The 25,978-nt window shown below is 44.2% G+C and overlaps 2 protein-coding genes across 2 annotated transcripts; one reads left to right on the forward strand and one right to left on the reverse strand.

Moving 5' to 3' along the window:
- Nucleotides 1-82: 82 nt before the first annotated feature.
- Nucleotides 83-11,137, reverse strand: aldh1l1 (aldehyde dehydrogenase 1 family, member L1). Its single transcript, XM_076024752.1, has 23 exons — nucleotides 11,006-11,137; nucleotides 9,780-9,923; nucleotides 8,948-9,182; nucleotides 8,689-8,854; nucleotides 8,091-8,192; nucleotides 7,870-7,959; nucleotides 7,607-7,744; nucleotides 4,341-4,466; nucleotides 4,172-4,263; nucleotides 3,900-4,047; nucleotides 3,684-3,803; nucleotides 3,346-3,473; nucleotides 3,074-3,224; nucleotides 2,911-2,981; nucleotides 2,718-2,823; nucleotides 2,268-2,355; nucleotides 2,083-2,176; nucleotides 1,891-1,990; nucleotides 1,716-1,814; nucleotides 1,328-1,493; nucleotides 1,124-1,229; nucleotides 828-1,027; nucleotides 83-612 (listed from the first exon to the last, which is right to left on the reverse strand). The coding sequence occupies exons 2-23, from the start codon at nucleotides 9,904-9,906 to the stop codon at nucleotides 557-559; spliced, it is 2,709 nt and encodes a 902-aa protein (XP_075880867.1). The 5' UTR covers nucleotides 9,907-9,923; nucleotides 11,006-11,137; the 3' UTR covers nucleotides 83-556.
- Nucleotides 5,001-6,745, forward strand: LOC142887071 (uncharacterized). Its single transcript, XM_076024382.1, has 2 exons — nucleotides 5,001-5,400; nucleotides 5,919-6,745. The coding sequence occupies exons 1-2, from the start codon at nucleotides 5,202-5,204 to the stop codon at nucleotides 6,743-6,745; spliced, it is 1,026 nt and encodes a 341-aa protein (XP_075880497.1). The 5' UTR covers nucleotides 5,001-5,201.
- Nucleotides 11,138-25,978: the final 14,841 nt, after the last annotated feature.

Here is a 25,978-nt window from a genome sequence, read left to right on the forward strand (position 1 = left end):
CCCTTCTTTGAAGTGGTCTGTCTACTCATAAATGTTTACTTTGTGTGCAAGTACAAGCGAATAAACTCAATAGCCAGACAAGTTGCGTCTCATCAGTCTCACTGATAACAGAACCCATCAGTGCTTTTTTACTGAAAATACCAGCAGCTCAATAGCTTCACCATACACCAGCAGGCAGTAAATCAAAGACACGCACACAACAGGTCAGCAGCAGTGGGGTGAACACTGAAAAGAATAAAAGTTACATTTCTGACCTAATGTAAGCCACATTACAAAATGAATGCCATTTCAAATAAAATCAACCCCATGATTGGTCAGTGTGATTCCAATCGATTGCAAACACACACGCTTGATTTTTGCATAGTTTGGGGGCAGTGCCTACGACAACATGGCTCAGACATGAGCTGAAAGACGTATTTTTACATGTTACTCATGGATTAGAACGTTAATGCAATTACAGTTGAACAATCAGCAGTTTGGCGTTAAAGTGAGAAACTATGTTTGTCAGGATGTCTCGGCTCCAGCACCCACAGCGTCTCTTCCTCTGCTAGCTGCCTCAGTACTCGATGGTCACTGCCTTTGTCTTCAGGTATTCATTGAGAGCCTCTTGTCCTGTTGGGAGTGGACACAGAGTCAGTGCAACTGAACACTGACCAAAAAATTTGCAGCTCAATTACATTTTCTCTTCGTTGACTGTACTTGTTTTTGTGTTAGAAATACATATTAGACCAAACTAATATTCATTTTTTTCCTGCAGCATGTGAGACAAAGACTGAGGATGTCTGATTGAACAATGTTGCTGCTGAGAGCTGCACCAGCTCTCTTACCCAGGTCTTTGCCAAAGCCCGACTGTTTGAAACCTCCGAACGGCGAAGCCACGTCCGTCTTGTTGTAGGTGTTGACGAACACGGTGCCGGCGTTGAGCCTCTCGCTGACGTACAGAGCCTTGCTGATGTCCCGGGTGAAAACGCCAGACGCCAGGCCGTACTCTGTGGCATTGGCCCTCCTCAGGACATCGTCCACCTCCCTGAGGAAGGAATTGCAGGAATTGGTTCAAAAGGTCATGAGGGAGAAAGAGAAGTTTTGAGAATTTTCTGCTTGAGCAGTGCATCCTGCACATTACCCGCTCTTGAACTTGGAAATGATCATGATGGGGCCGAAGGACTCCTCCTTAGCGATGAACATGTGGTCGAGCACGTTGGTGAACACGGTGGGCTCAAAGAAGAAGCCTGGAGGGTGAACAAAGTAAGGAAGAGGGAGTCACCTCTGTGTTTGCGACATGCAGGCACAGTTCAGCAGCACAGATAATTTGTTCCCGTTGTCTCACCTGGTCGCTGCACCTGTTTGCCCCCACAGATCAGAGTGGCTCCCTCCTTGACGCCGGCCTCGCAGTACTCCACCAGTTTGTCCAGGTGGGCCTTGTGGTTCTGAGGGCCATGGTCTGTGGAGCGGTCCAGTGGATCACCAATCTTCATTTTCTTCACCTCTTCAATCTGAGAGAGGAAGCAGCAGGGCGAAAGATGGATGAGATAATATTTTCTTGATGATTTCACTTTATCATTATTGTTTAGTTGTATTTAATCGCTTGATGTTAAAATACCACAACCCCACGAGATATAAATTCACCTCCAATAGTTTCCAAAATAATTGCTGTGATTATTTTTCTGCTTAAATGAAATGAAGAGCTGGGCTGATGGGAAAACAAAACGACGTACCACTTTCTTCACAAACTGGTCATGGACGGTCTCCTCCAAAAACAGTCTGCCGGCTGCGATGCAGTTCTCTCCTTTGTTGAAGAACACGGAGCTCATGCCCTGAAACACACAGGCAGCGCGGCGGTTTAGCCTCCACTTCACCTCGAGCACGGCGAGCCGAGCGGCGGGAACTCACCATGCGCACGGCCTTGTCCATGTCGCAGTCAGCGAAGATGATGAGGGGAGACTTTCCACCAAGCTCCAGAGAAACCTTCTTCACGTTGCTCACAGCACAGCTTCAGAAGCAGGGAGAGAAACGCTGAATGAAAATGACAAACAGCGACGTGGTGTTTTGTTTAAACGGACTTCCTTTCAGGTGGAGTCTCACCTCTTCATGATGTGTTTTCCAATTTCAGTGGAGCCTGTGAAGCCCAGTTTACGTACATCTGGGTGGTCGGACAGACGCTGTCCCACCAGAGCACCTGGAGGGAGAATATGATGATATAAAATTTTTTAAATCTCATAGAGTCATTATTCACGCTGTGGGAAGTTGTCACTTGAACTCATTTCTACCTGATCCAGGCAGAATGTTGATGACTCCTTTGGGAAGCCCCGCTCTCGCAGCTAACTCAGCAAACTTCAGTGCCGTCAGTGGAGTCACCTGGAAACACACACAAGATCTTTTTAGCCAGCTAGAACACAGAGTTGGTCTATTGCAACGTAAAATACATTTTTATGACCACTAGAGTAGAAATTGTGTGACCTGCCGGTTCAGTTGGCACAAGGACACCAGATGAGATTTCTAACATTTATCAAAACCACACAATAAATTCCAATGACTCTGTGTGCAACCTGAGTTTCTTAGTTCATTCACACCTAAGACACAGGTTCCCTCTAAGAGTAAACAATAACAAAACTACTTCCATCTGCTGCAACCTAAAGAGGAGATTTACTCTGGTGCTTGGCCGTGATTGGAAGTAATCAAATCTTGGCATAAAAAAAACATTGTATAATTTCAAAGACCTGAGCGGGTTTGAGGACAACTGTGTTTCCGGCTGTCAGGCAGGCTGCCGTCTTCCAGGCCAACATCATCAGAGGGTAGTTCCAGGGAATCACAATGGCACAAACACTAATAAATAATACACAGATTAATCAGGCTGCGTTTCTTCACCCTAGACTTAATCACATTGTAGTTCTAATAGTAGTTCTCTCTCACCCAATAGGTTCCTTCTTAGTGAAAGTGAGGTTACGATTGGGTCTGGCCTGGTTGATGGGGATGGTGCTGCCCTGCAGAGAGATATTCATATATTCAACCCACATTCTTTATATTTATATTTATCTGACATCATGACTGACACTGGATTCCAGGTCGTGTCTACCTGAATCTTGTCACACCAGCCAGCGAAGTAGCGGAAGGTCTGAATGGACATGCCCACGTGAGTCTTCAGGGCCAGAGTGTACACGGCTCCTGAATCGATGGATTCGATGGTGGCTAGCTCCTCCTGGTGCTCCTCCATCAGGTCGGCCAGCCTGCAGGTAGTGAAGCAGTATAGACGCTATTGTCATTACGTTAATGACCTGAACATTTATTTTCCAAGCTAAAAGTTGCGGCTGAGCTATCAAAGTTCAGCTTAGTTGAAAAGACACTGACTTGTAAATGAGTCTGCCTCTGTCTCTGGGATTCATCTTGCCCCATTCTCCCTCCTCGAAGGCCTCCTTAGCAGCAGCCACTGCCCTGTCCACGTCACTGATTTGGGCCAGAGACACATCGCAGATAGCCTGCAGGATGCACAGAACCATATCAGTCAGAACAGACAGCCACACAGTCACCAGGCAAGAGAGATGGGCAGGATGAGCGGGGACAGAAAATTAATGGCAAAGTATTTCACTCTTAATTAAGTCCTGTCTCACCTTATATCAAATTTTATAATTAATAAATGAGCACCCACAAGAAAAGCTATTTTAGCTGCTTGACTGCTGGTTGCTTACCGTGCCGTCGTTGGGGTTGATGGTCTTGTAGGTCTTCCCACCCTCGGCGTCGACAAACTCCCCATCAATGAACAGTTGATGGGGCATCTTAATGGTCATGTTGTTGATGCTCTTCTCCACCTGAGCAATTCACAAGACAACAGTTTACAACAAAGCCGAACTGGAAACCAAAAACCAAAAAGTTCTGTGAATCTAATAAAAGCAGGGGGCGCTCACATAGTCAACGACCAGTTCTTCTTCACCGTCCTCCCCTCGAAGCTTCCTGACGCACATCTGGATGAAATCCTGGAAAGTGGTGTTCATGTAGACATCCTCATTCTGCAGCTGGCAGTGACTGGCCCTGAGCTTGGCCTCCTCCACAAGCCTAGAGACAGGAAGAAAGGCAGGAAATCAGAGCGAAACAGGAGTCAAAGGAAATTATCTGATTAGTTGTGGAGGCAAGTGCTAAGGCAAGATTCACAGATTATATGGTTTCATGTTCTCAATACCTGACAACATCCATGGAAGCAGCACCAGATTTAAAGAAGTCGGTGGAGTCTTCAATCTTAGCCACATTAGTCAGAATGCTCTGCCAGACTGCCTGTGGAGAAACAATGTCTTCAGCTGAGGAAACTTGATTAGCTATTTATTTTTTCCTGCCGTCAGAAGGAGACCTACCCTCATCTGTTCAGCGAAGGTTTTTTCCTCCTCTGTGAGCTCCACAGCTGCACTACTTCCTGCACTGAAGTACTGTGCAGCAGCAATCATCTTCCCATCTTCAAACTGGAGATTCTTCACCAACAACTGTAGGACAGGATTGTTTAATGGCTCAGCCTGGGGCTTAAAAATGAAATTAAAAATTATATAAACTTGCCCAACTTTTTAATTCAGTTGATGTAGCTGGTATGAGTTAGTGGTAGAAAAAAAGTTTTTCAACAGTGTTGAAAAAAATGCTGTATTGTTTTATAGGAGGTTCCCCTGCAGGCTAATGCATTGTATTGTATTATTCTAGAAATACTTATATAGACTTCTGAGATTAAATGTAGAATATATTGAAAGTCATTGCATTATTGTTTGTGTTTTGTGCTTTACATATGTGTTCCAAAATGAACATGCTACTGTAAATATAAAATAGTAATATGAAGTATAAGATTATTTATGGATGCATCATCCAACTAGCCAGAAAAAACATTAAAGAAAACAAAACTTTATCACAGAATATTACACCAAAGTCTATTTTTTCCTTCATGTAAAACTGTGCAGCAAAAAAAAAAAAAAAGGTTACGTTACAATAGCAATAACCGATATAGACCCCCCCCCCCAAAAAAAGAGTTTGTTTTACTTATTTATCCAGGCGCATTTTCTGAAATCCCACTTTCAGCAAAAGGACCCCTTTCGCGCATGTGCAGAACGTATTTGGAGACCGGATCGGGCACGGACCGCTGACAGACCGTGGCACAGCGCAGCCGACAGACGGATGCCACCGCGCGTACCTCACTGACAGTGCGGGGAACGGAGCGCCGACGGTCGGCTTTCAGGATGGCAAACGCTACGCTCGAGTCGTTCAACGCCTTTCTGACGGAGAGACTGACTGCAGCGGCCGTGGACATCTTCGGGTTCGTCGAGAAGGCGGTGACGGACTACCAGGAGGAGGTCTACCGAACCAAGCTAGAGAACCAGCGGCTCCAGCGGCTGCTCGACCTGGTGTACAAACCCGAGATTAGGTTGCACAGGGCAGGTACGCTTGGCTGGTCAGCATCGCACCGTGGCTTCCGTCGCACGAGTTAAATTACGTTTAACCATCAAGCATCACAAAATGCTACCGCGGCGTCACTGAAGCGGTGAAAGGTGCTCCGGCAGAATTCCGTTCTGTTGGCTCTCACGTTAGCTAACATTTTTTTTTTCTGCTTTCGAGCGACAGGAAATTGGTCTCTGCTCTGCTTGATGCTTCTTGTAGAAATCCATAATAAGAACTAAAGTATTGTTTTTTGATGCTATTTTCATACAACTTAATCCAATCCGTCTCTCTCTTAAAGTATCTTCTAACTTGTACTATAAGCCTCCTAAAATTGGGACTGTTAAAAAAAAAAGAAAAAAAAAAGGCATTGTACTATGTATGGACAGCCAGCCAATAAAATTAAATAAAATTTAAAAAAAAATGCACTTTAGTTTGAAATATTAATATATTCCATACAGTTCTGGAAATCAGCTCCTTGTGATGTGTGAAAAATGCATTTTGATTTCTTATTTTCCCAGATGCCAAACAGCCAACTATACCTCCACCTGAGGAAGAGACTCCAGATCAAGATCAGGTCTGGAGCCCAGTCAACTGTCACACCGAACAAGGGCCCTCCGAGGTAAAAGACGAGCAGAACGAGCAGAACGAGCAGGATGAGCAGGATCAGCAGAGGGAGGAGGTTTGGATCAACGGGGGTGAGCAGGAACCTGCGGCAGAGGACAGCGACGACGACGGCGACGCCTTGACCAAGGAGCTCATCAAAACGGTGCAGCAGCTGGAGGACTGCAGAGCAGCCGAGGAGGAGGAGGAGGAGGGCCGAGAGCCGGAGCAGACGCCAGAGGAGGACCCGCAGCAGGCCGAGGAGATGATGAGGACCACCCTCTACCGGTGCCACATATGCAACCTGATCTTCACCAAGAAGACCGTGCTGACGTGGCACCTGAAGACGCACGAGAGCAAGTCGTCGCAGGACCGGGGCAACTTTGACTGTCACATATGCGGCAAGCAGATCCCCTGCCAGAGCAACCTACAGAACCACATGCGGGTGCACACGGGCGAGAGGCCCTACAGCTGCGACTTCTGCGGCAAGTGTTTCAAACTGAAGGGGCACATGACGGAGCACATAAGGACCCACACGGGCGAGAAGCCCTTCGGCTGTCACATGTGCGACAGGTCTTTCAACCGGGGTTCCACGCTGAGGAAACACGTGTTGGCTAAACACAAGGAGGAGAGGCCCTACAAGTGCCAGGACTGCGCTGAGCTGTTCACTGAGAGGCTGCTGATGAAGCGACACATGAGGAAGGTTCACGGTGTCAAAACGTCCACGGGGCAAAGTCCTACCTAGAGGCGGAGAACGAGCATCCTGGGGTGATGCAAAAAAATAATAATAATACAAAAACAATGCAGGACGTGAACCAAAGGTTGCAGACAGATCCCTGAACTGCAGTGTTGATTTGAGCGTTTAGCTACTTTACTACTCCCCTCAATCCCCCAGTTGGTGCATAAACAGCCATGCAATTAAGTGAGTAGAACAGTCAGAAGTTGGCAGTATTAGTTTGTAACACTGGTTGATGGAAGTGGTTTGATTTCTTTGATACTGTGAAAAGGTTTTTATTGTTGCTCAGATTGTGACGTTGGTGGAGACGTGCGCTGCTTCGCGATGGGCGTGGCACTACACTGGTGCACGGGTAGCGTGACGTAGCGGCTGCTTGTAGTGTTCCCCGTATGGGTTCAGTGCACTTGCAGTGATGTCACTGCAGAAAATATTGCTTTGGTTGTTTTAAAAAAAAACAAAACAACACATTTGTTGGAGGTCACTAATCAGCATATGAGAGGTGCAGTGCATTATATATGATAATATAGTTTAGTCACGTGGTTTCCAGGTGACGCCTACGTTACAGACGTCGATGTTTGAATATACATAACTGTGTTTTCCATGTCAGCGTTTTCTTTTCCCATTTCTGTCATCTTATTGTTAACCTTATCAATATGAAAATCTACATTATGTACTGACAGTTTGCATTCGGATGTGAAAATGTGTGGAAAATAAAGAGCGCGCCTATTTTGTGCTGATTGCTTCATATGTGTGTCGTGCAGCAGCGCAGGGAAAACCGTCAGAACGGCGGAGTTTGTAGGTGCAGTACCACTTAGAGCCGACAGAGGGAGACAAGTCATATAAAAGTGTTGCCAGCCCCACTCAATTTACCGTCTTTCCATCGTTGCCAAACAGCACCAGGCCATTCTTGGTGACGATCCCGGCTCGGCTGGCTCCGGGGATCTCCAGCGGCTGACCTTTAGCTGCGGCGCCGTTGTCCACCATGCTGGAGCCATAGAAGGTCGCTTTCTGTTGGACGAAACTGCATGTTGGCCAAGGCACCGCTTTTTATACAACTAGAGTAACTCTTCAATAAATATGGACTCTAATGTGATTGTGCGTTTTAAAGTGCAGGATTCAAAGCAGTCTGTCACCTTTCCATCCACTTCTGCCCAGGCGCCCGGCACTTTGTCATTTCCTCTGATCCAGTTGTGTATCGCTTCTGCAGGCTGGTTCCAGTCAATCTGTGGGCGAGTTTAGTCTGTGATCAGAATCTGATGGAACAGCTTTGGCGTGTCTGGGCATCTAGTCTTAACCCAATCTCTGATCATCTAAACTACTTGTGTTTGTGTTTGGAAGATGATCCGCACACTACCTTTGAATTGTCTTTTTTCTGAATGCACTCATAAGTGGCGCCATCCTCTGTTTGTGTGATTCTGGGGGCCTTGCCCTCTGCAATCAGTCTCACAGCGTCGACCTGAAACCAACAAAGTTCAATGAATGAATCGATGAATGTCCATAAGTGCAAAAAAAAAAAGAAAGAAAAAAAAGAAAGCAGGCGTCAACGCATTTAAAATACTGACATGATTCCCTCGTGAACTTTGCACACTGCACTGAGCTAGTTAGTCTCCATCAAACAAACTCTTCCTGCTCAACCATTCCGATTACACAATAAAAACATAAATCTCACATAAATCTGACATTTTCCACAATTAAACGGGATGAGCACTTTATGTAACACCAACACTAAACCGCTGTGGCTGCCAGGTGACCTGTAGTAACCTCGGAAGCAGCACAAAGGCAGGTTGAAGTTGAACTTTGAAACGCAAGAGCAAAGGCACTGCTGCTGCTGCTGCTGCTGCTTGTGAGCTTGTATGCTTATGCAGATTTTTGCACCCTGATTGGCTAGTGCATTTTTTTCTACATTTCCAAACCCACATAATCTCTAAACACACAAATAGAGTCAAACTTACAGTGCCTTTGACTCCCTCTGGGAAGAGGAACCTCTTGTAGATGGTGTTGACAGTGTCATTGGGTTCCACATCGCATTCCCTCTGCAGCAGGATTGGCCCAGTGTCCAGCCCGTCGTCAGCCCAGAACACTGTGAACCCGCCCTTTTTGTCGCCATGGATCAGGGTCCTGCGTATCAATGACAGCAGGTAAAAAAAAAAAAACTACCGACATCCGCCTCTTCTGGGTTTGTATTTCTCTGGCGTCGTGTTCTGCACCCACCAGTTGATGGCAGAGGCTCCCCTGTGGCGAGGCAGCAGGGAGGGGTGGTAGATGATGGAGCCGTGCTTCGGGTGGTCGATCACCTCCATGGGGATGAACTGGGAGCAGAAGGGCAGGACGTTGAGTTCGGCGCCCGTGGCGGCGTACTGAGCCACCACCTCTGGGATGGCCTGGCCCTTGACGCGCCAGCGGGGGAACTTGAAGACGGGAATGCCGTCCTTCTCCGCCTCGGTGGCTTAAAGACACACAGTGGCTTTTTTTAAAACGTCACAATGCCAAAAAAAATGATTTGCCGTTCGAAAATGTTCACAAATGTAATTCCATGGTAATAGGGATTTTTGCTGTATAGAGGGTGCACAAATGGACTCACTTGAGTTTTGGGTAGCAACAATAAGTGATAATAATATATGACTGAGTTGTGGGTCTTTTTCACATGTCTCAATATTGTACATGTCAGTTGAATTTCAGAACATCTGGGACCAAGCTGGAAGTAAGTCCTGTACTTTTTCATGCCACTGTCATTGAATAATGAGTACATAATATATTGTATGATATATGGCAGTTGGAACACGAATTAAATTGGAATTGCAATTGGAATCACGTTTTAATACTGATTATTCTTTGATATAAAGAGAACAGCTGACAGGTAATGGTGCTACAGGCTTCAATCCAACAGGGATGACTTTGCAATGTTTAAAAAAAAAAAAAAAAAAAAAGATTGTTCCAAATCAATCAAAGAGGAGTCCAAATTCCAGGAAACATGTTGCACGGGGGAAACAATCACTAAAATTGGGGAGTCAAAGGTCAGAAGAGGTTCAGATAAGGTTCTCACCCAGTGGGTCTGCTTTGCCATCCTTGTCTGGGATGGTGAAGACTCCGACGATGGTGTGGCCATCCTTCCTCAGCTCCTTGTACACCTCCTGACCAAAAAGACTCTGACCAATCACTGCAATCTTCATCTTCACGACTCACTGTTCTGCAGAGGGAGCAGCAGACCGGCATCAGTAACAGGGGTCAAACAGTTTGTTTTGCACAACAAGTTCAAGTTCTAGGGGTTATACAATTGCATCTGTCATAATAAGGCTGATTCTGATTATTTAATTCTTGACACTATAACGCAACTGAAACTGCAAATATTTGCTGAGCCTTCATTAGGCGAAAGAAGACGATAGACTGTGAACTTGCACTCAGGCAAGATCGACCCAGACACAAATGTATTCCTGTGTGCATGTGTGCGTCTAGGTATTTCTAAAGATTAAGTCCTGCATGTTTCTTGTGAAAAGGCTCACGGGCCATTGGTCACTAATTTACGTAAGCGTAGGTCCAAAGAGCAAGTTTAGCATACAGTAGTGTGTAAATAGGGTGTATGGCTTAACATTCACTTTGTGTGCTGTTGTGTACCAGTCTGAAGTGGTTTGTGCAGTTCATGCCTCTATTGTAGATTATACTTGTACCACACTTTCTATTATATATTATAATAACAACAACAACAACAATACCAGTAATAATAATTAACATGTAATTACGAAAATATCATATACAGTACTACCCGTCTGATATACTATCTGAAAACCAGTCATAAAACATGTTGCCCTTCATGTCAGGCGGTACTCAGCCACTCGTTCTCTGCGTGAATCAGAACTTGTTGCTTGACAGTGACAGTTTCTTGACCCCGGGCGCACGAGGGGCGGGTTTCTGTGACGTCTCCGCCAATCAAATCGTTCGAGCTATCTTACGGTCTTGGTGACGGCCAATCAAAAAGTAGAAAGCGGTGAGGGGATCTGACAGTCCACCTTAGTGACGTATTTCGGACAAATTTCACGTCGAAACTTTAATAGCGAAGGAAACAAATGCAGATCTTTCGGGAGGATTTAGTTAAAAACGTCAGAGTAACTTTACTGATAACTTTGCGTCGTGCGGGCGCAAAACACCGAGAAACTCCCGCTGCAGCTGCAAACCAACGCACTGCTGTCAAAAGTGCACCGTACAAACAAATCAATCAAAACGACAGTGAAAAGCACGTCTATGACTTATTATTATAGTTGGCAGAGCTCTTACCCCGCCTGCAGACCCGCAGCCCTTCACCTTGTCTGGAAAGAGAGATACAGTCGGGGAACCGTTGCTTTTAATTTCCACCTCTCAGTCACACACGCACGCCGCCCAATTACGTAACATCAGAATCGAGACGACTGGTTGGCCGGGCGGTAAGGGGGCGGAGCTTCTGCTGCCAATGAACGGACACAAGAGGGGTGACTGCATGTGAACGGGGTTTCTAGAATCTTATCTTATTATTTAAAGTGTTCTCTCAGAGGGAACTGTGTCGGTGGGAAATACACAGACTGTTTTTATTACACGATACAGGAAGTCTGATGTATTTGAATTAAGTGTACAGCCTTGTCGATGTGACAATGTCCATCAATTCCTCAAGCAAGCTGCTCAATCAAGGACAATATTAACAATAAAATAAATGAATAACTGTGCTTAAAGTCCATGTTCAGATATTGAATCCTGAACTCCAGTGGAGCAGTCATGCACAATTACTTCTCTCCAGGAATCAGTGTTATGATCTGCTGCAAAACACAAAACATTTCCAGCGGGTAATCATTCACTGTGTAGTAAAAAAAAAAAAAAAAATTTGCGAGAGCTGATAAGAGTGTTGGTGTTTTTGCTCACATAAAGAGGAGTCAGAAAGGTCCGAGGAGCGGAAGACAGAAAAACAGCATCCAGGCCTTCAGTGGAAGAAATATTAATTTCAACCTCGGTGTCACTTTACATTAATTTCTTTATTTTTCACATATAGCCAATGTATTGTGTCACCTCAGAGGTTGCATTATAAGTATATGTATACATATATATATGTATATATATATATATATATATATATATATATATATATATATATATATATATATATATATATATATATATATATATATATATATATATATATATATATATATATATGTATATATATATATATGTATATATATATATATATATATATATATATATATATATATATATATATATATATATATATATATATATATATATATATATATATGTGTGTGTGTGTGTGTGTGTCTTACTATCAGCCCTTCTCTCTTAATAGACAATCAGACTTGACTGGACTTTTCATCATTGTGGACAAAGTACAAAAACTTGTTGCAAGAAACTTGGCCTGTATTTATTTTAAACTGTCTGTCTGCAGTAATTGATTGAAGTATTAAAAGGATAAGATCTGATTCCTAACCCGACAAATAAACAAACAAACAAGAACTTGACCTACAGCGCAGATACAACAACACTGCTAGTAATAGTAAAAGTACAGAAGGTATCTTGAATATTGGTTTCAATACTTTCATGGTACACGCCAGTGTGAGCTGATTTACACTTCCAGATTCAGAGTAGCAGAGATTAGGAAATTTCTGAGTTTACCCTTGTGCTTCCTTTAGTTAAACATAAGAGGGCAGCACTCTACAATAAAGAGCCATCCTGATACAAGCCCCCGGAATCGAGATCGAGAATACTTCCAGCATTACTCTTACAATTTGGGTGGAGCTTATTGAGTTTTGTATTAAAAAACTGTTAATAATTCTTAACAGCAGATGAAATTTATTTAGTAGTTTATGGCAGTTGCTTCAAGTTTGGCGGCAGGCCAGCACCCACCAGACACATCAAATATGTAATAATTAAAGACCGTTAATCCAATCAACTTTAAAAATGATACCTGATAGCTGCAGCACAGGCCTATTAGGCTGGAAGGTTTACTCAGTTATCTATAAATAATACTGTTATGCGCCGCATTATGGAGGCGCCAGCGCTGCTTAAACAGGGTGATTTAAGAATCAATATTTGTATTCAATATTCGCTGCCTTCGCCCTAAGACAGCTGGGATAGGCTCCAGCAGACCCCCGTGACCCTGAATAGGAATAAGTGGGTATAGAAGATGGATGGATGGATGGATATTTGTATTCATTACTTATGTAAATAAATGAGAGAGGTTAGCTTGCACCACAACACATTATAGGAACACAGTAGTATGGATAGACTATTAATTTTACATTTCTAGGTAGTGGAACTGGGTTAAATGTCACCACCAGCGTCGTCCCCCCCACAGCAAATATATGGCTACATTGAAGAAAATCCACAAATATTTAGAACATCCTGCTGTACTAACTGGTGGTTTCTCATCCTAAACGCGTACAGTCAAATTTTGCTTGGCCAGATCTGCCTGTTTATAGTTGAGCACATTTATTTTAATTTGTTTGTTGTGTATACAGGGTGTTGGCAGAGCGAGAGAAGGAGGTGTTCTGTACTCTGCTGCGGCCAGGAGCTCCGCATATCCATCATGCAGATTGTAATTTTAACTTTGTCTCAGTGTGTGTGTTCGTGTGTGTGTGTGTGTGTGCTCTCGCGCTCCCATTGGCTGAGAGTTCTCCATTGGGGCCGGTCGTTGTGTATCCAGGCATCTTGGGTGTATTTTCACACCAAACTCTGGCTCTATACCGTCGGAGATTCACTGGCTATAAATACACAGCGCGCACACCACGTACTCAATCAGCTTTCCTGGAATAAACTGAAGCACCTGCCCACCCCGTCGGACCACCACACACACACACACACACACACACACACACACACACACACACACACACACACACACACACACATGCCGACACTTCAGCGGCACCCTTGACTTGAGTCACTAATCTGTCTGTGACAACAAGCCCTCGGAGGGGAAACTCTACCTAACTAAGTCGTTTTCATCTTTGCCCAGCAGCTTGATGGAAGTCCTGCCAGCTTGTAAAAGTCACCTATAACGTGTGTATGTGTGTGTGTGCTGTCCATGTGCCAGCATTCTCCACTTGGAGCTCCTTGTTGGCACCGATTGTTGGGATGGCAGGGTTGGCAGTGCCGCACGGCATTAGAATAACAAATAGACCCAGCTAATAAAAAAAAAGAACCTTGGATGCTGGCAGGGCTTGAGGCCAACCGACATCTTACGTAATCCCTCCTCATCCAGGCGGAGAACCGAGGGGAAGACAAAGAGCAGCCCCCCAGTCTCCTGAAAACCTGGCTTTTACTGGGACAACAAGGCTGCGAGAACTCGGTTCCCTCAGCGGCTCTGTCGGTCTGGTGACCAATCAAACAGCAGCGGAGAACCTCGGCAGACTCTCCAGAGTTTTCACCTTCAACTTCAAGCTGAAGCAACAGGAAGGAGTTTGAATTCCCAGTGGCTGGCGAACATGGTGAGGCCGCTTGACTCCTGGTACTGCACAGGCAGGCCAAAGTTTCAACTGAAAATCGTATTTTCTATTTCTATTTCGATTTTTTTGGTAAAACTACGAAAGACAATGGAATAAATTATTTAAAATATTTTATCTTTATTTATTTATTTATTTACTTTTTTTTTTTTTTTTTTTTTTAAAGAAAATAGCAAACAAATTTCCCTTTTGGGAATGAAGTGCAACTGAAAGATACTGTAAATCCTCCTTGGGTTTAGCAAAGTGACAACATTTACATCATCTTGAACAACGATGAAAGAATAAAGTGCAAAACTTTTTTTGGCACACAGCCCGAAAGCATTCAAGAGGAAAATCAATTTTAAGATTTCCCTTTTTTTTGGATTGATCGCTCAGCACTACTGTCGGGGTCCAAGCAGGTGGTTGTGACTTCATAATATATGTTCATGCAAGTCTCTGCACTGAGGGTAAAGCTTTTCTCCATTGCAATCGACGGTGAAAAGCCACAGTGGTTCCAAAGTTGTAGCGCAGAGATGCTCAGCGAGTACAAGGTTAGCCAAACTCCCGGGAGCAACAGTGTGCTGTAAGTATTTAAGAGTGCAGGATAAATCAGGAACATCTTCCCTTGGCCTCTGCCTCTTAAGGGAGCAGAGCAGAGCCGTGCCAGACAAAATTCACTTACTGCTGCAGGGTTGAGCCAAAGAAAACCACCCGTCCCTGAATGTGAGGAGGACGGTGCGCTGGAGTTTGCAGCCCCTGCGTGCAGAACGTCTTCACATTGCTGCGGGGCAGGCAGCCGTTAGACAGGAAACGTGATGCAACACAAGGCTAAATATAAGAAATGGAGTGTGCTGAGGCTCAAAGAGATATTAAGGAAGTTTTTTACTTTGGTACATCAAAGTTATACTGAAAAGAATGAGGAAGAATCATTCATATTCTTGATATTTTATACTTGCAATTATTGAGGCCATAAAATTACTCACTTTCATTTTTCACAGAATTATTATAATATAAAATATAAAATATTTTCACACCTTTAATTTAATGTAACCCAGCAACTTAAAACGAGCGCCAAGAAACAAATTAGACTGGTAATACTCTGTATATTTAATTCACCATAGCGAATGTTGGCAAAGGGGAAATCTATCAAAAAGGTAAACATAGACTTTGAGCGTCGCATTCAGGTGGGGGTCAATCCGATTCCTCTGTACCAGTTAAGCAAGGAGGCTTCTTACTGGTGCGACAGGCTACACCTGACGTGTGTCCAGTGACGTTCAGCTGAAGTTTTGCCAAAGTCAGTCCAGAACCTTTGATTCCTGATTTGCACTCTACACAGCAGCGTTTAAACTGTTTCAGTGTTTACACGTTTGAAGCAGTTCTACTGAAAGTGAGTCGTAGCTACACGCCTCTTTCCTCAAGCAAGATGCTGATTGTTGGTGATGCCATAAGGAGTCAGAGTGGAGCTTCTCGAGAAGAATGACAAGAATCTCTCCAAGATGAAGTCCTGCACATGTTTCCGTCTGCCTTGCAACAAAACGATTTAACACGTTTATCTTGTCATAGTGGAACATTCTTTTAAATCGCTGGTTGAATCAGTACATATCAGGCATATTTTTGTCATTCCAGTACCTAAACCAAACAAGGTCTATTAACTTTTAATTCTCTTTCATTCTCGGCAAAATCAGTGAGCAACCTCTGTCGGCGTCGACGTGCGGTGAGAAAACAGCGTATCGAGTGATGAATGGTTGCAAGCTGCGAGTTTACCCAACCTGAAATAGTTGAGCACCGCGGTTCTGCTGCTGTTGTACCGTCTGTGGACAGCAGTGTGCCGCAGTTTTGGGACTGGGAACTTGTGTGAAAGGAGCGGAGCTGTGATGTGTGCTGGATGTTTGTTTGCTCGGTGGAGGTCGTGAAACCGAGACTTGACTTTCCACGCGTCACATTTAGCCGGGGATGTTTTCTGCTGCTCACCCGGGGCTCCACCACATTCTTAGCGTGTGTTGATTGGAGACCCAATGTGCCATGAATCCTGTCCGACGTCTAAAAATGGGTCCCCCACGATGAAGCATGTGGTTTGAAGAGTGGTCAAGTACAGAACATGCTTTATTTGTGGTTATGGTTCATTGAGAGAATTAAAGAAAGACGATATTACATGAGCCTAAACAAGACTCACTTTTTAAGTAATGCCATTTATGCACATAAATAAACTCATTTAGGGAAATAACCCTGAATCCAGAATCCCTAAATCCCTAAAGACTTTGTGTTTGGTTTTATTTCTCCATAGTCGGCTAACATAAAAAACAAATTAAAACCACTTGCATATTTTACATAGTCCCCTTGGAAACATGCAACCTGGGAACAGAGTTCTAGTAACAGTAGACGACCATCCGGCTTTAGGCTTACATCCAGCCTAATTTTCGCTAACGTTAGCACATCCAGTTCGTTCACGTACCGCATTTCATGCTATTTGCGTGTGTTTTTAAAAGTTACAGGATGTTTGACCGCCACAGGGGGGCTTGCATCTCACTAGTAATGGAGGAGGTAACTGCAACTATTACAATGGGCAGGAGGAGGCGGAGATTTATGTGCACTCAAATGCACGTGCGGCCAGTACGTTAGTTTTGTGAACAAAAGGAGAAAAAGGGCTCAACATTAACAGACAGGAGCTGCGTTTACATGGAGCCTAATATTCCAATTAGAATCAGGTTGCAAGCCCAAACCAAATTAAAATTCTACGTATAAACGCCTCAATCAGAATCGAATGGAAACCAAATGGAAACTCCACAAATTATTTCAATCAGAATGGAAAACCAGGAGCACGTGAAACTAGGCGGTAGCGGGTATAACCCAGCAGAAGTAGCATAACAAGAGCGTGACGTACCAATTTATTAGTTAACATTTAACAACGTTGAAAATTGCGTACTGTCCCGTTGAGCACACTGAACAATTTGAATACTTTCTTTTTTTGATTCTGGAAGCACTTTGCCGGAAAACTCGGAGGAGGCAAAGGACGAGCAGAGCAACAACATTTGTTGTCAATTTGGCTCTGCTGGTCGGATGAAAGTGTGCTGCTCAATTTATGGCACCGCAGCGCAGGCGGCCATGTGGTGAAGGTATGTGGCATCATGTGGTTGGTAGAACACGCCAAGCCACTCCCGGCGCCTCGGATTCCTGTTCGCCATTTAAGCGGTGATGTAAGACAACAGAGCAGAGAGCGGCGCGTCACTCGCTGTCTCACGTACGGCACAAAGCCTGTAAATCTCTTTTAAATGCGGCTGCACACAGGCGGCGGCGGCCAAGTGATTTATGGCCCGTGGCAGAATTTTGAAAAATGCGAGGAGGAATTTGAGGCTGTGTTGGAGAGAGCCGATCTAAGTTAGAAGCGTCATTAAAGGCAATGAAAACACACATCCAGCTCTCTTCTGGCCGAGGCCAAAAATTCTAGTGGGTGCGTGAGGCGCTTGACGGAACGAGAGTGATGACTGATTTCTGTTCGCTGTTAACGCTAAATAGCCTTTTTTTGTTGCCGTTAACTCAAAGTCTCAAAGTCTCCTCGGGCCTAAAATCGCGCCAAACTGCCACGTCAACACTTATCGGCAGCCCACTTCCCTCATCTCTCACCATGTAATCAACCTTCATCCGGGTGCCTTCACAGTCTGGCCGGCCTTCCACTCAGCTGAAGGTGAGGACAGTCACTCGTAGTGCAGCCATCGCTCACTTGTAGAGGAGATTCATTATCGCTGATGTCTCCAGAGTGACTTTGATAAAGTTCCCCCCATGTTTCCTGTTCACATCTTGTTTACACAATGTTCTTTTTCAATTCCTTTGTCCTCCAGTTGTGGGTCGGGTGGTCAGTTTTTTTTTTTGTGTTTTGGGTTAATTTCTTTTCCTTTCATCACTTGGTAAGTTATGCAGATTTTTCTTGCTTGTTATTTTGGCCTATTTAGCTAGTTTCTCACTGCTCCTTTTTCTAATAATTATGACAATGATGCTCTTTTTTTCTAAAGCTCCAAAACTTTCAAATCTCATTGTAAGACGGCAAAGATGCTGAAATCTTTCCAATAACGCTGAGGCCTCTGGAGTGCCCATAACACTATATGATCCAGTCAGAGTGCTAAGAAAAGTAATCTCATGCCGCGCAGAGATGCCCAGGAGAGACTTTTATTTTATAGCTGACTGCATAATGTGAATGTGTGATTTTTGAATAAAAGATAAACGTGTGCAGCCACGTCCCTGCCGAGAATTCAAATGTCTGCTTATAAAATATACAGTCACTCCTTTGGTTGTCACACCGCACAGTGACCAGTCACAGAGGGGAATCAGTGACTCGGAATTATATCTGTAGATCTCAGAGAAGATTAACCAGGCAACATATCCTCATGCACACGCCAGAGCTGTGTGTATACAGTAAGTTAGTGCTGCATATCTGCTGCCTTTAAGCGTCCAGTGTTGTAAAACAACAACCCGTGTGTTCCCGTGGCTTTTGGAAACGCTCTTGTTTGAGATGGCAAGTGTTCAGATGTTGCTCGGACCCTCTGGCTGAGACACTCCGAGGGGCCCGCGCTGTTTTTGCTCAGGCCTGCAATCACTCAGTGTTCTGCAGTGCAGAACAATGAAATTCCAAATTTGATTCTGGCCTGGGAGAAGAAGTTCAGCAGGATCCAAAAAGCCTTCGCTTGATCACAGAGACTTCACAGAGGTCTTCTTCGCGATGATGTAAATGTTACATAAGTAAAAGCCCGTGTGTGTGTGTGTGTGTGTGTGTGTGTGTGTGCGTGCGTGCGTTACCCCAGCGTGTATGCATTTCACATGTGCTTGCACTTAATTCTGCTCTGTCTTTGCAGCAGACTGTACACGGATGGACCCTTTTAGTCCAGTTGTGTTGTCTTGTTTCCACCAGAGTGCTACACACACTCACACGCACTGACAGACAAACATACAAATACATTCCACAGATATATACGAGTCTCAAACCAGTTATATTGCAACAAGTTCCCATTATGCTGAGCTATTGTGTTCTTTTTAATGGATCCAAAAACCAAGCTCGTTGTTGTTGTTGTTGTTATTCACTGAAATAAAAAAAAGAAGCAGGGAACAGAACGAAAAGAAAATTGCAACAAAAAAATAATCTCTCCTCACACTTGGCTGGAAGACAGCAGTCTGTAGTCGTATGGTGCCTGGCGTGCAGCAACCACTTTGACAAACTGGCCTCCTGGGGTTTGTTTACGCAACAACTCAAATAATGTATGGTAATAAATGATTTAATAAATAATGCAACATTACAAAAGCCTCTTTACATTGTGACACTGCAAAGAGTTTGTTTCTTTGCTGTGCTGTACTGCTGCACGTCAGCGACTGAGCAACAATATGACTTTTACTAGTCACATGCTTCTGATTAGAGATATGTGTTGATATGTTGTATTTATTTATTTTTTTGTACTATTACTATGTAAAATTTCTTTTTGCACATTTTTTCCCCGTATGTTCCGGTCAACAAAGTTATGACTAACGTCAAAGACCAATTCAAAAATGACAAAACTGTGCAAGTCAGAGTCTCTAAATAGCACAGCCACAAATCATCATGGGTTCCAGGTTAAATGTCTCAGTGGCAACGATGACGATCTGACGACTGATTCAGTGATGATCGAATAACAGCCACTGAGTCCAGGTCTGCAGTCGCCTCTAGGCTGCAGCGCTTTGAAGGAGGCTGATCTGATTAACTGGCCTCCTACGGTGAACAACAGACACTCTCAATTCATGTGTGCACGATCCTCCAGTGAAGTTGTGCAGCACAGACTCTCCTCAGTCTCGGCCGCGGCTGCCCCTCACATGCTGCCCTTCCATCCTTCACTTTGTGCATCATCAAGATCAAGTGACTGCAAATGCGCAGCTGCCAAAGTTGCCTGTTTACTGTCCACGTCTCTCCGGGTCCAGAAACCCCGTGTCAGACCTGCCAATCAGGCAGTAGAACCAGGCCTTTCACCTCCTGACGTGACATCACACATAATGTTTCCATGGCGAGGCATAAACGGAGGGGAAACACTCTCCCATAGTGCTGGAACAGAACGGACCCTGTTCCACCGCACCACCGCCGGCCGGCCGGCCGCTCTCTGTCTCTCATACGGCGTCGGAAGCACATAAACCGGCTACAGATGCAGTTTGTGAAGCATTTCGCACCCCCCCAGAAAAACGCTGCTTCTAGACTGGAGGGAAGGGAACAGGCGAGCGGTTCTCTGCTGGGACAGAGCGTCCAGTCTGGGACGGAGGGTACGGCCCTGCTGGGTCGAGCATCAGCGGCTCAAGGCTCAAACAAACAGTGTACACAGCAAAAAAAAAAGGGAAAACCAGCTTGATCTATATGTTGACTGTACGGAGACACGGCGGAGAATGCCACAGCCTCGTCTATATGTAGGCGTACGCCGCATTATTTGGAAAACTGGTGCTCATCTCAGTCGGTTGACCATGGGACTGTTATATACGTCGTCTCTGCTCTTTACACAAACTGTCAAATGGGTGGGGTGGGGGGGGGGGGGGTGGAAACCCAGCATATTTCCACAGCTGTGATAAAGATAGCGAAGTCAATCCCGTGTTTTGGTAAGAAAGCCAAATGGAGCGCGACGGGGGCCGAGTGGCGGCGGGTCGACATTTTGAAGGATCTCACTGCCCACTGAGCTTCATGTGACGAGGCTCTGACACCGGGTTACCTCGACAGGAGACGGCCCGCAGTTTTCATGTTGGTATTAAACAGAACACTGCGTGTCGAGACGGTGAAATATGGGGTGAGTCTTTGACAATCCATCCCAGACCAGGAGCGCATGAGATGTTACTGAGATTTATGGCAAATGTTCCTGCCGAGGATTGTCTGAGTGGAAAAAAAGAGAAAAAACGTGTATGAATCAATGTTTCTCAGATAAAAGAAAGAAACGTTTGCTAAAATGTCTGGTGTCGGATGCGCTAACACACATTACTCACAAAAACTTTGAGTGAAATGTAAGAAAAATGTTTATGCGTATATATAAATATATATATCGTATAAAAGCTTGACCGAGATCTTTGGGGTTATATGTGATGTTCACTGAGTGCGTTTTTGGAGTCAACCTTAACATTGGATCAAAACTGCATTTTGGCTCTTTGGACTGAGATTTGAGCTACAGTATTTATCTTCCTGCTCCAGGCTTTGGCGTGAACTCTAGAGCATGGACTTTGTCCGGCAGTGCAGCTGTTTCAGGATGAAAGTTGCACTTCATTAATCTGGAGAATAGCTTTATTGTATCGTGCAACTCCTCCAACAAAATGCCTGGAGCAGGGAAAATCCTGCGGCTCGCCATCGTTTCAGTTGCAAGCAATGTGGAATTTAAACTAAGCAGAAGTTTTGCTGGAGTCAGAAGTCTGGCGTGTTCTTCTGAGCTCTCTGCTGCTCCGTTAACCGACAAACTGCAGCGGCCCTGCCAAGAGTTAAATGACTAACCTCCTCACAAAATATGATCGGATCAATGTTTAATTTATTTGTTGTCAGGTTTTTTCCTCCAGCTTTCACTTTGTCAGTTTGCAGGAGTTTCCACTTATTGATAAAAATCTCTTTATACGTTACTTATTATAATCCATCAGAGTCCAGACATTATGTAAGAGAATCCAAGTCCGCTGGCAAACTAATTTCAGCGTGTGTGTGTGTGTGTGTGTGTGTGTGTGTGTGTATGTGTGTGTCATGTTTTGTCATATTTTACAGTCAGCCTTTTACAGATTGACAGAGAGCAGGAATTAGTTTGGTTTTTTTTTCTCCTTCTGCTCTGAACTGGGCTGCTTTACCTCATCAATCACACGATGATGATTTGATAGAAATGTTTGCGGCTAAATTCTGTGATCTGGGTCCACTTCCAACCAGTCGTGTTGTCCCAGACGCCTTGTAATTTCCTTTTTTTTTATTGATCTAAGTATTAATTAGGAATGGATGCTGCTCCACTAAACACGGGGTTGAAGCGACACGCTAACATTTAAAGCTGTGGTTATGTGGTATCTGTCCATGAACGCGATGCTGTTTGGCTGCAGGAAAAAAGTTGATTCGATTTTTTAAAATTTTTAGCTGCCATTTTCCAGATGTTAGCAAGTATTTTTTCTTCTGCCCAACCAAAATAACTGTAACTCACATCCCCCCTGACGACGACGACGACGACGATCCTCAAAACTGAAAGTTGAAAAAACAGCAGCCAATGCCTTTTCAGCGAGTTTTGAGCGACCTTAAAAAAAGGTTCTGACAGTTTAGCACAAAGCCTTGCAAAGAATAAGAAACATTCTGAAAGCACAGGAACGGACATAAACATTCCAGAGAACCCACTGCTACCTCTCTCCGCTGAAAAGATCTGCACAGAAAACCTGCATGTTTACACTCGCGCGGCCAAGTTACACAAAATAATTTCGGCAAGAATGAAAATTGTGTCTGGCTTTTTTCGAAATAGGCAAAGGTCGTTTGCGGCGTGAGGTTTGAGGAGTGTCACATTTAGACGCCGCGGTGCAACACAAAACATTCTTACCCCTCCATCAGGAGCCGTTCCTTCTCAGAGCAGCAGCAGCAGCAGCAGCAGCAGCAGCAGAGGAAACACTTTGTTTTCACCCCACCGACTTTGACTTTACGCTCTCGAAACTGGAACTCGTCTGTCTGCCCGCCGGCGTCTAATGGAAAACAAATAAAAAAAAGTCTCACAGGACTGCTTTTAATTGTGCTTTACAAATAAGTAGTTTAGCAAAACCTCACTGTTGGGAAAACAAAACCGCCGCTGTTCGCCGTTTCCTTTTGAAACATGTTCTGTGTTGCTGCCGAGGAGACATTGTGTTCCAACCGTTTTTTTTTTCCCACACGCACGAGCACATTCACATTCACATTCACACACATGCTGAACAACATCACACAAACACAAATGTAATCGCTCCCTTAAATCAGTCGCATACCGCAGCCCCACTTACGAGGCAGTAAACCGACACTTTTCCGGCGATATGTGGCGTTTCCCCACTGGGCCCAGGCGTCCGTGCAATTTGTTTCCCATTTACAGCCGAGCGCGATCAAGGGACTGTCATCATGCTCCCCTTTTACTGCCGCCTCTCCCTGCTTCTTTTGACCTGCGGCTTCCTCCGGGGAGTCAGAGCGGGGCCTCCGGAGAAAAACACAAACATCATTACCATGATGGGCCGAGTCCTGGAGTGAACTTGAGGGGGAAAAGAGCCCCTTTCTTTCTTCTCCGAGATTGATTAATCAGCGGGGACATTTAAAGACGCAGCACACGGCAACCTGGGAAACGGAGGCTTTACACCTCCAGGATTTACTGCCGCTGCACAGAGCCTCGGCGAGGAGTATACAGTTACGTCGGAATTTATTGGGCCAACAGTGCTGCGTTTATTCAAAAGTTGATGCAGCACTGGACTTCAGTTCAGGACACACAGAACCAGCATTTCGGGAGCGTGAATATTCTAATTTTTGATCACGTCTCCAAGCAGCATCCTTCTGTTTCTATGACGGTTTAGTTTAGGTCGGAAAAGATTTAGTAAAGTTTTATCCACACACTCTATGTCTTCTTCTCTGCTTTTGGTGTCTTTCTGTAGTAGCGTTACAGTGACACTTGCAGACCTGGCATATATAGTAGTAGTAGCCTTTATTGTCATTGTATGACAGTGCACACAACGAAATTGGGATGCAGTTTTTTTAGTGTGGACTTGAAAGTGAAGTTAAGGTAACTGGACAGATTTTCGTAACTTTCGTAACTAACGATTCACCTCTCAATCAAAGGCTTCTTCAATTCTGAGAGAAATGGATAGAGTCCCGCATATTTAATCACCACTAGAGGTGTTGTTCTTGAGCTGATCGTTTTCAAGTTATCAAAAAAAACAGTCTAGTTGACTTAACTTTCAAGAGTACGGTGACTAGGACGACTGAGAACCTTCAAAAACAAAGATCTTCCTTTTAACGACGCTGTGTTGACAGAATATTTCTCCCGCAGTCACAGTCTTCACTCGTCGCTCTTCAAATTCGGTTTTAGTTCAAAGTAATTGTGTCAGGATGTCGATACGACTGAATCAGGTCGCCGTCCAGGTTCAATCTTTGACCCCAGGTTGAAGAGTGCCGCAACTAAAACACAAAACAGAAATTGGGCGCAGAGCCACCGTGACGTTTGACAGTTAAACATTAATAACTAACAGGCTGATAGGTGAAACAACACACACCACGAAGAAAAACAACCAGTTCTGACATGTTTTTTCAAACTTTACCTTCGCATGTTTTGGTGAACAAAAGCTCAGTTTTAATTGGCATAAAAAAGCTTTTTCATTTCATTTTCTCATCCATAGAAATCAAACATTATTTATTCAAGAACTCTATGAATTCAGAAAACTATTCTGCAACACAGACGATTAAAGAGTAGAAAATCACTTTGTTCCTGTGACTAATAATACATTTAAAAAAATATATATAATTAATATATAATTAATATAAAAAAAAAAAATAGAAAGCAAAACTGTGACTGAACATGCAGATACATTTATTACAAAGATAAATATCTACTCCCACAAATCTAAAGAACCTGCTTCTTGGCTTTGTCTCAGTTTGCATTGCAGTGTGTCTCTGCAAAAACAATAATGCTCATTTAATTCATCAGAGGCTGGTTTATCAACCTTTGCTGAAGCTTCTAGCAGTTGTTGCCACGGTTCAACTTTCCAGATGTAAAAGAAAAACCAGTAACACAATTGGCACACTTGGCCTTCCCCCCTAATGAGACATCTGGCTGATATGAAGGAGAAAAACCATAGACCATGAGTCATGCTTTTCCTCCGGGTCAAAGTTAGTCCAATAATCATGATGACAAAAACAAACGCTGCTCACTCCACCACTGTATGTATCATTCTCTAACTATTCACCTGCAGTTTGCTGGAGGCCTGCAGTACACAGAGGGATCTTTTTAGAACAGCTCTGTATTTCCTGTAAACAACTTCCCGCTGTGGCTGAAATTGACGCCGCGAGGGCCACAAGAGAGAAACCAAAGAATGCATCAAGGACAATAAAACAAAAAACAAAAAAAAAAATCAACACAGGACACTGAGAGACGTTCTGCTCTGGGATGCACAGATAAACAAAAAACAAAGAGACAAAGCCTTTAATAATCAGGGTTTATTGGACCTATGCGAAATTGCAGATATCAACAAACTGTTGGCCAAGCCGATGTAGTCCGCTCTACATCTACAAGTACATAATTAAACAAAATACATTGATCCTGTCGACACAGTAAACACTTAAAGCACCCCCAAGCCACTAGATGGCGATAAATCAATTAGAAGACGGCTCAAGCAATACACAGTACAGCTACAACACTCTGTTACCTAAAGAAAATTAAGATGCAACTTTTGCAACTGAATTTAGCATCCACTTGAGAGGAAAATGAACTCCTGCGTTCTCTTCTCCAAATGCTTCCTATCAACTCCTCCTCAGATGGATGCATGCAAACAATCCAAAGGATTTAGAGAGCATTATTCCCCGTTTCCGGGGCACAGAGGAGACAGCAGTGTGAGTTTCACTCACAAAGCGTGTCAGCGTGTCTGTGCAGGAGCGCTCACTGCCAGAGGAGGGAGACAAAGGCTCTGCCCCCCCCCCCCCCCCAAATTCTTCATATCAGTAACTTTCACAATAACAAAGTTCCTGCCGTGCAGTTCCTTAGAGAACTTCCAGAGTGAATAGAGCACTCTGGAGTTTCACACCTTCTCAAATCTCAATGTGTGACTGATGACCGTGCAGATCGTTGGTGGGCTC

This window comes from Nelusetta ayraudi, unplaced genomic scaffold (genome assembly GCF_046127955.1).
Source record: "Nelusetta ayraudi isolate G7.1 ecotype Tasmania unplaced genomic scaffold, CSIRO-AGI_Nayr_v1 ptg000017l, whole genome shotgun sequence".
NCBI classification, from domain to species: domain Eukaryota; kingdom Metazoa; phylum Chordata; class Actinopteri; order Tetraodontiformes; family Monacanthidae; genus Nelusetta; species Nelusetta ayraudi.

Excerpts from the sequence above, each read along its gene's own strand:
- LOC142887071 (XM_076024382.1), top strand. The coding sequence starts at position 5,202 with ATGGCAAACGCTACGCTCGAGTCGTTCAACGCCTTTCTGACGGAGAGA. Across the intron at positions 5,401-5,918 it reads GATTAGGTTGCACAGGGCAG|ATGCCAAACAGCCAACTATA; the intron begins GTACGCTTGGCT and ends TTATTTTCCCAG.
- aldh1l1 (XM_076024752.1), bottom strand. The coding sequence starts at position 9,906 with ATGAAGATTGCAGTGATTGGTCAGAGTCTTTTTGGTCAGGAGGTGTAC. Across the intron at positions 7,745-7,869 it reads GGGCAGAAGTGGATGGAAAG|AAAGCGACCTTCTATGGCTC; the intron begins GTGACAGACTGC and ends TTCGTCCAACAG. Across the intron at positions 3,225-3,345 it reads AGAGGCAGACTCATTTACAA|GCTGGCCGACCTGATGGAGG; the intron begins GTCAGTGTCTTT and ends CACTACCTGCAG.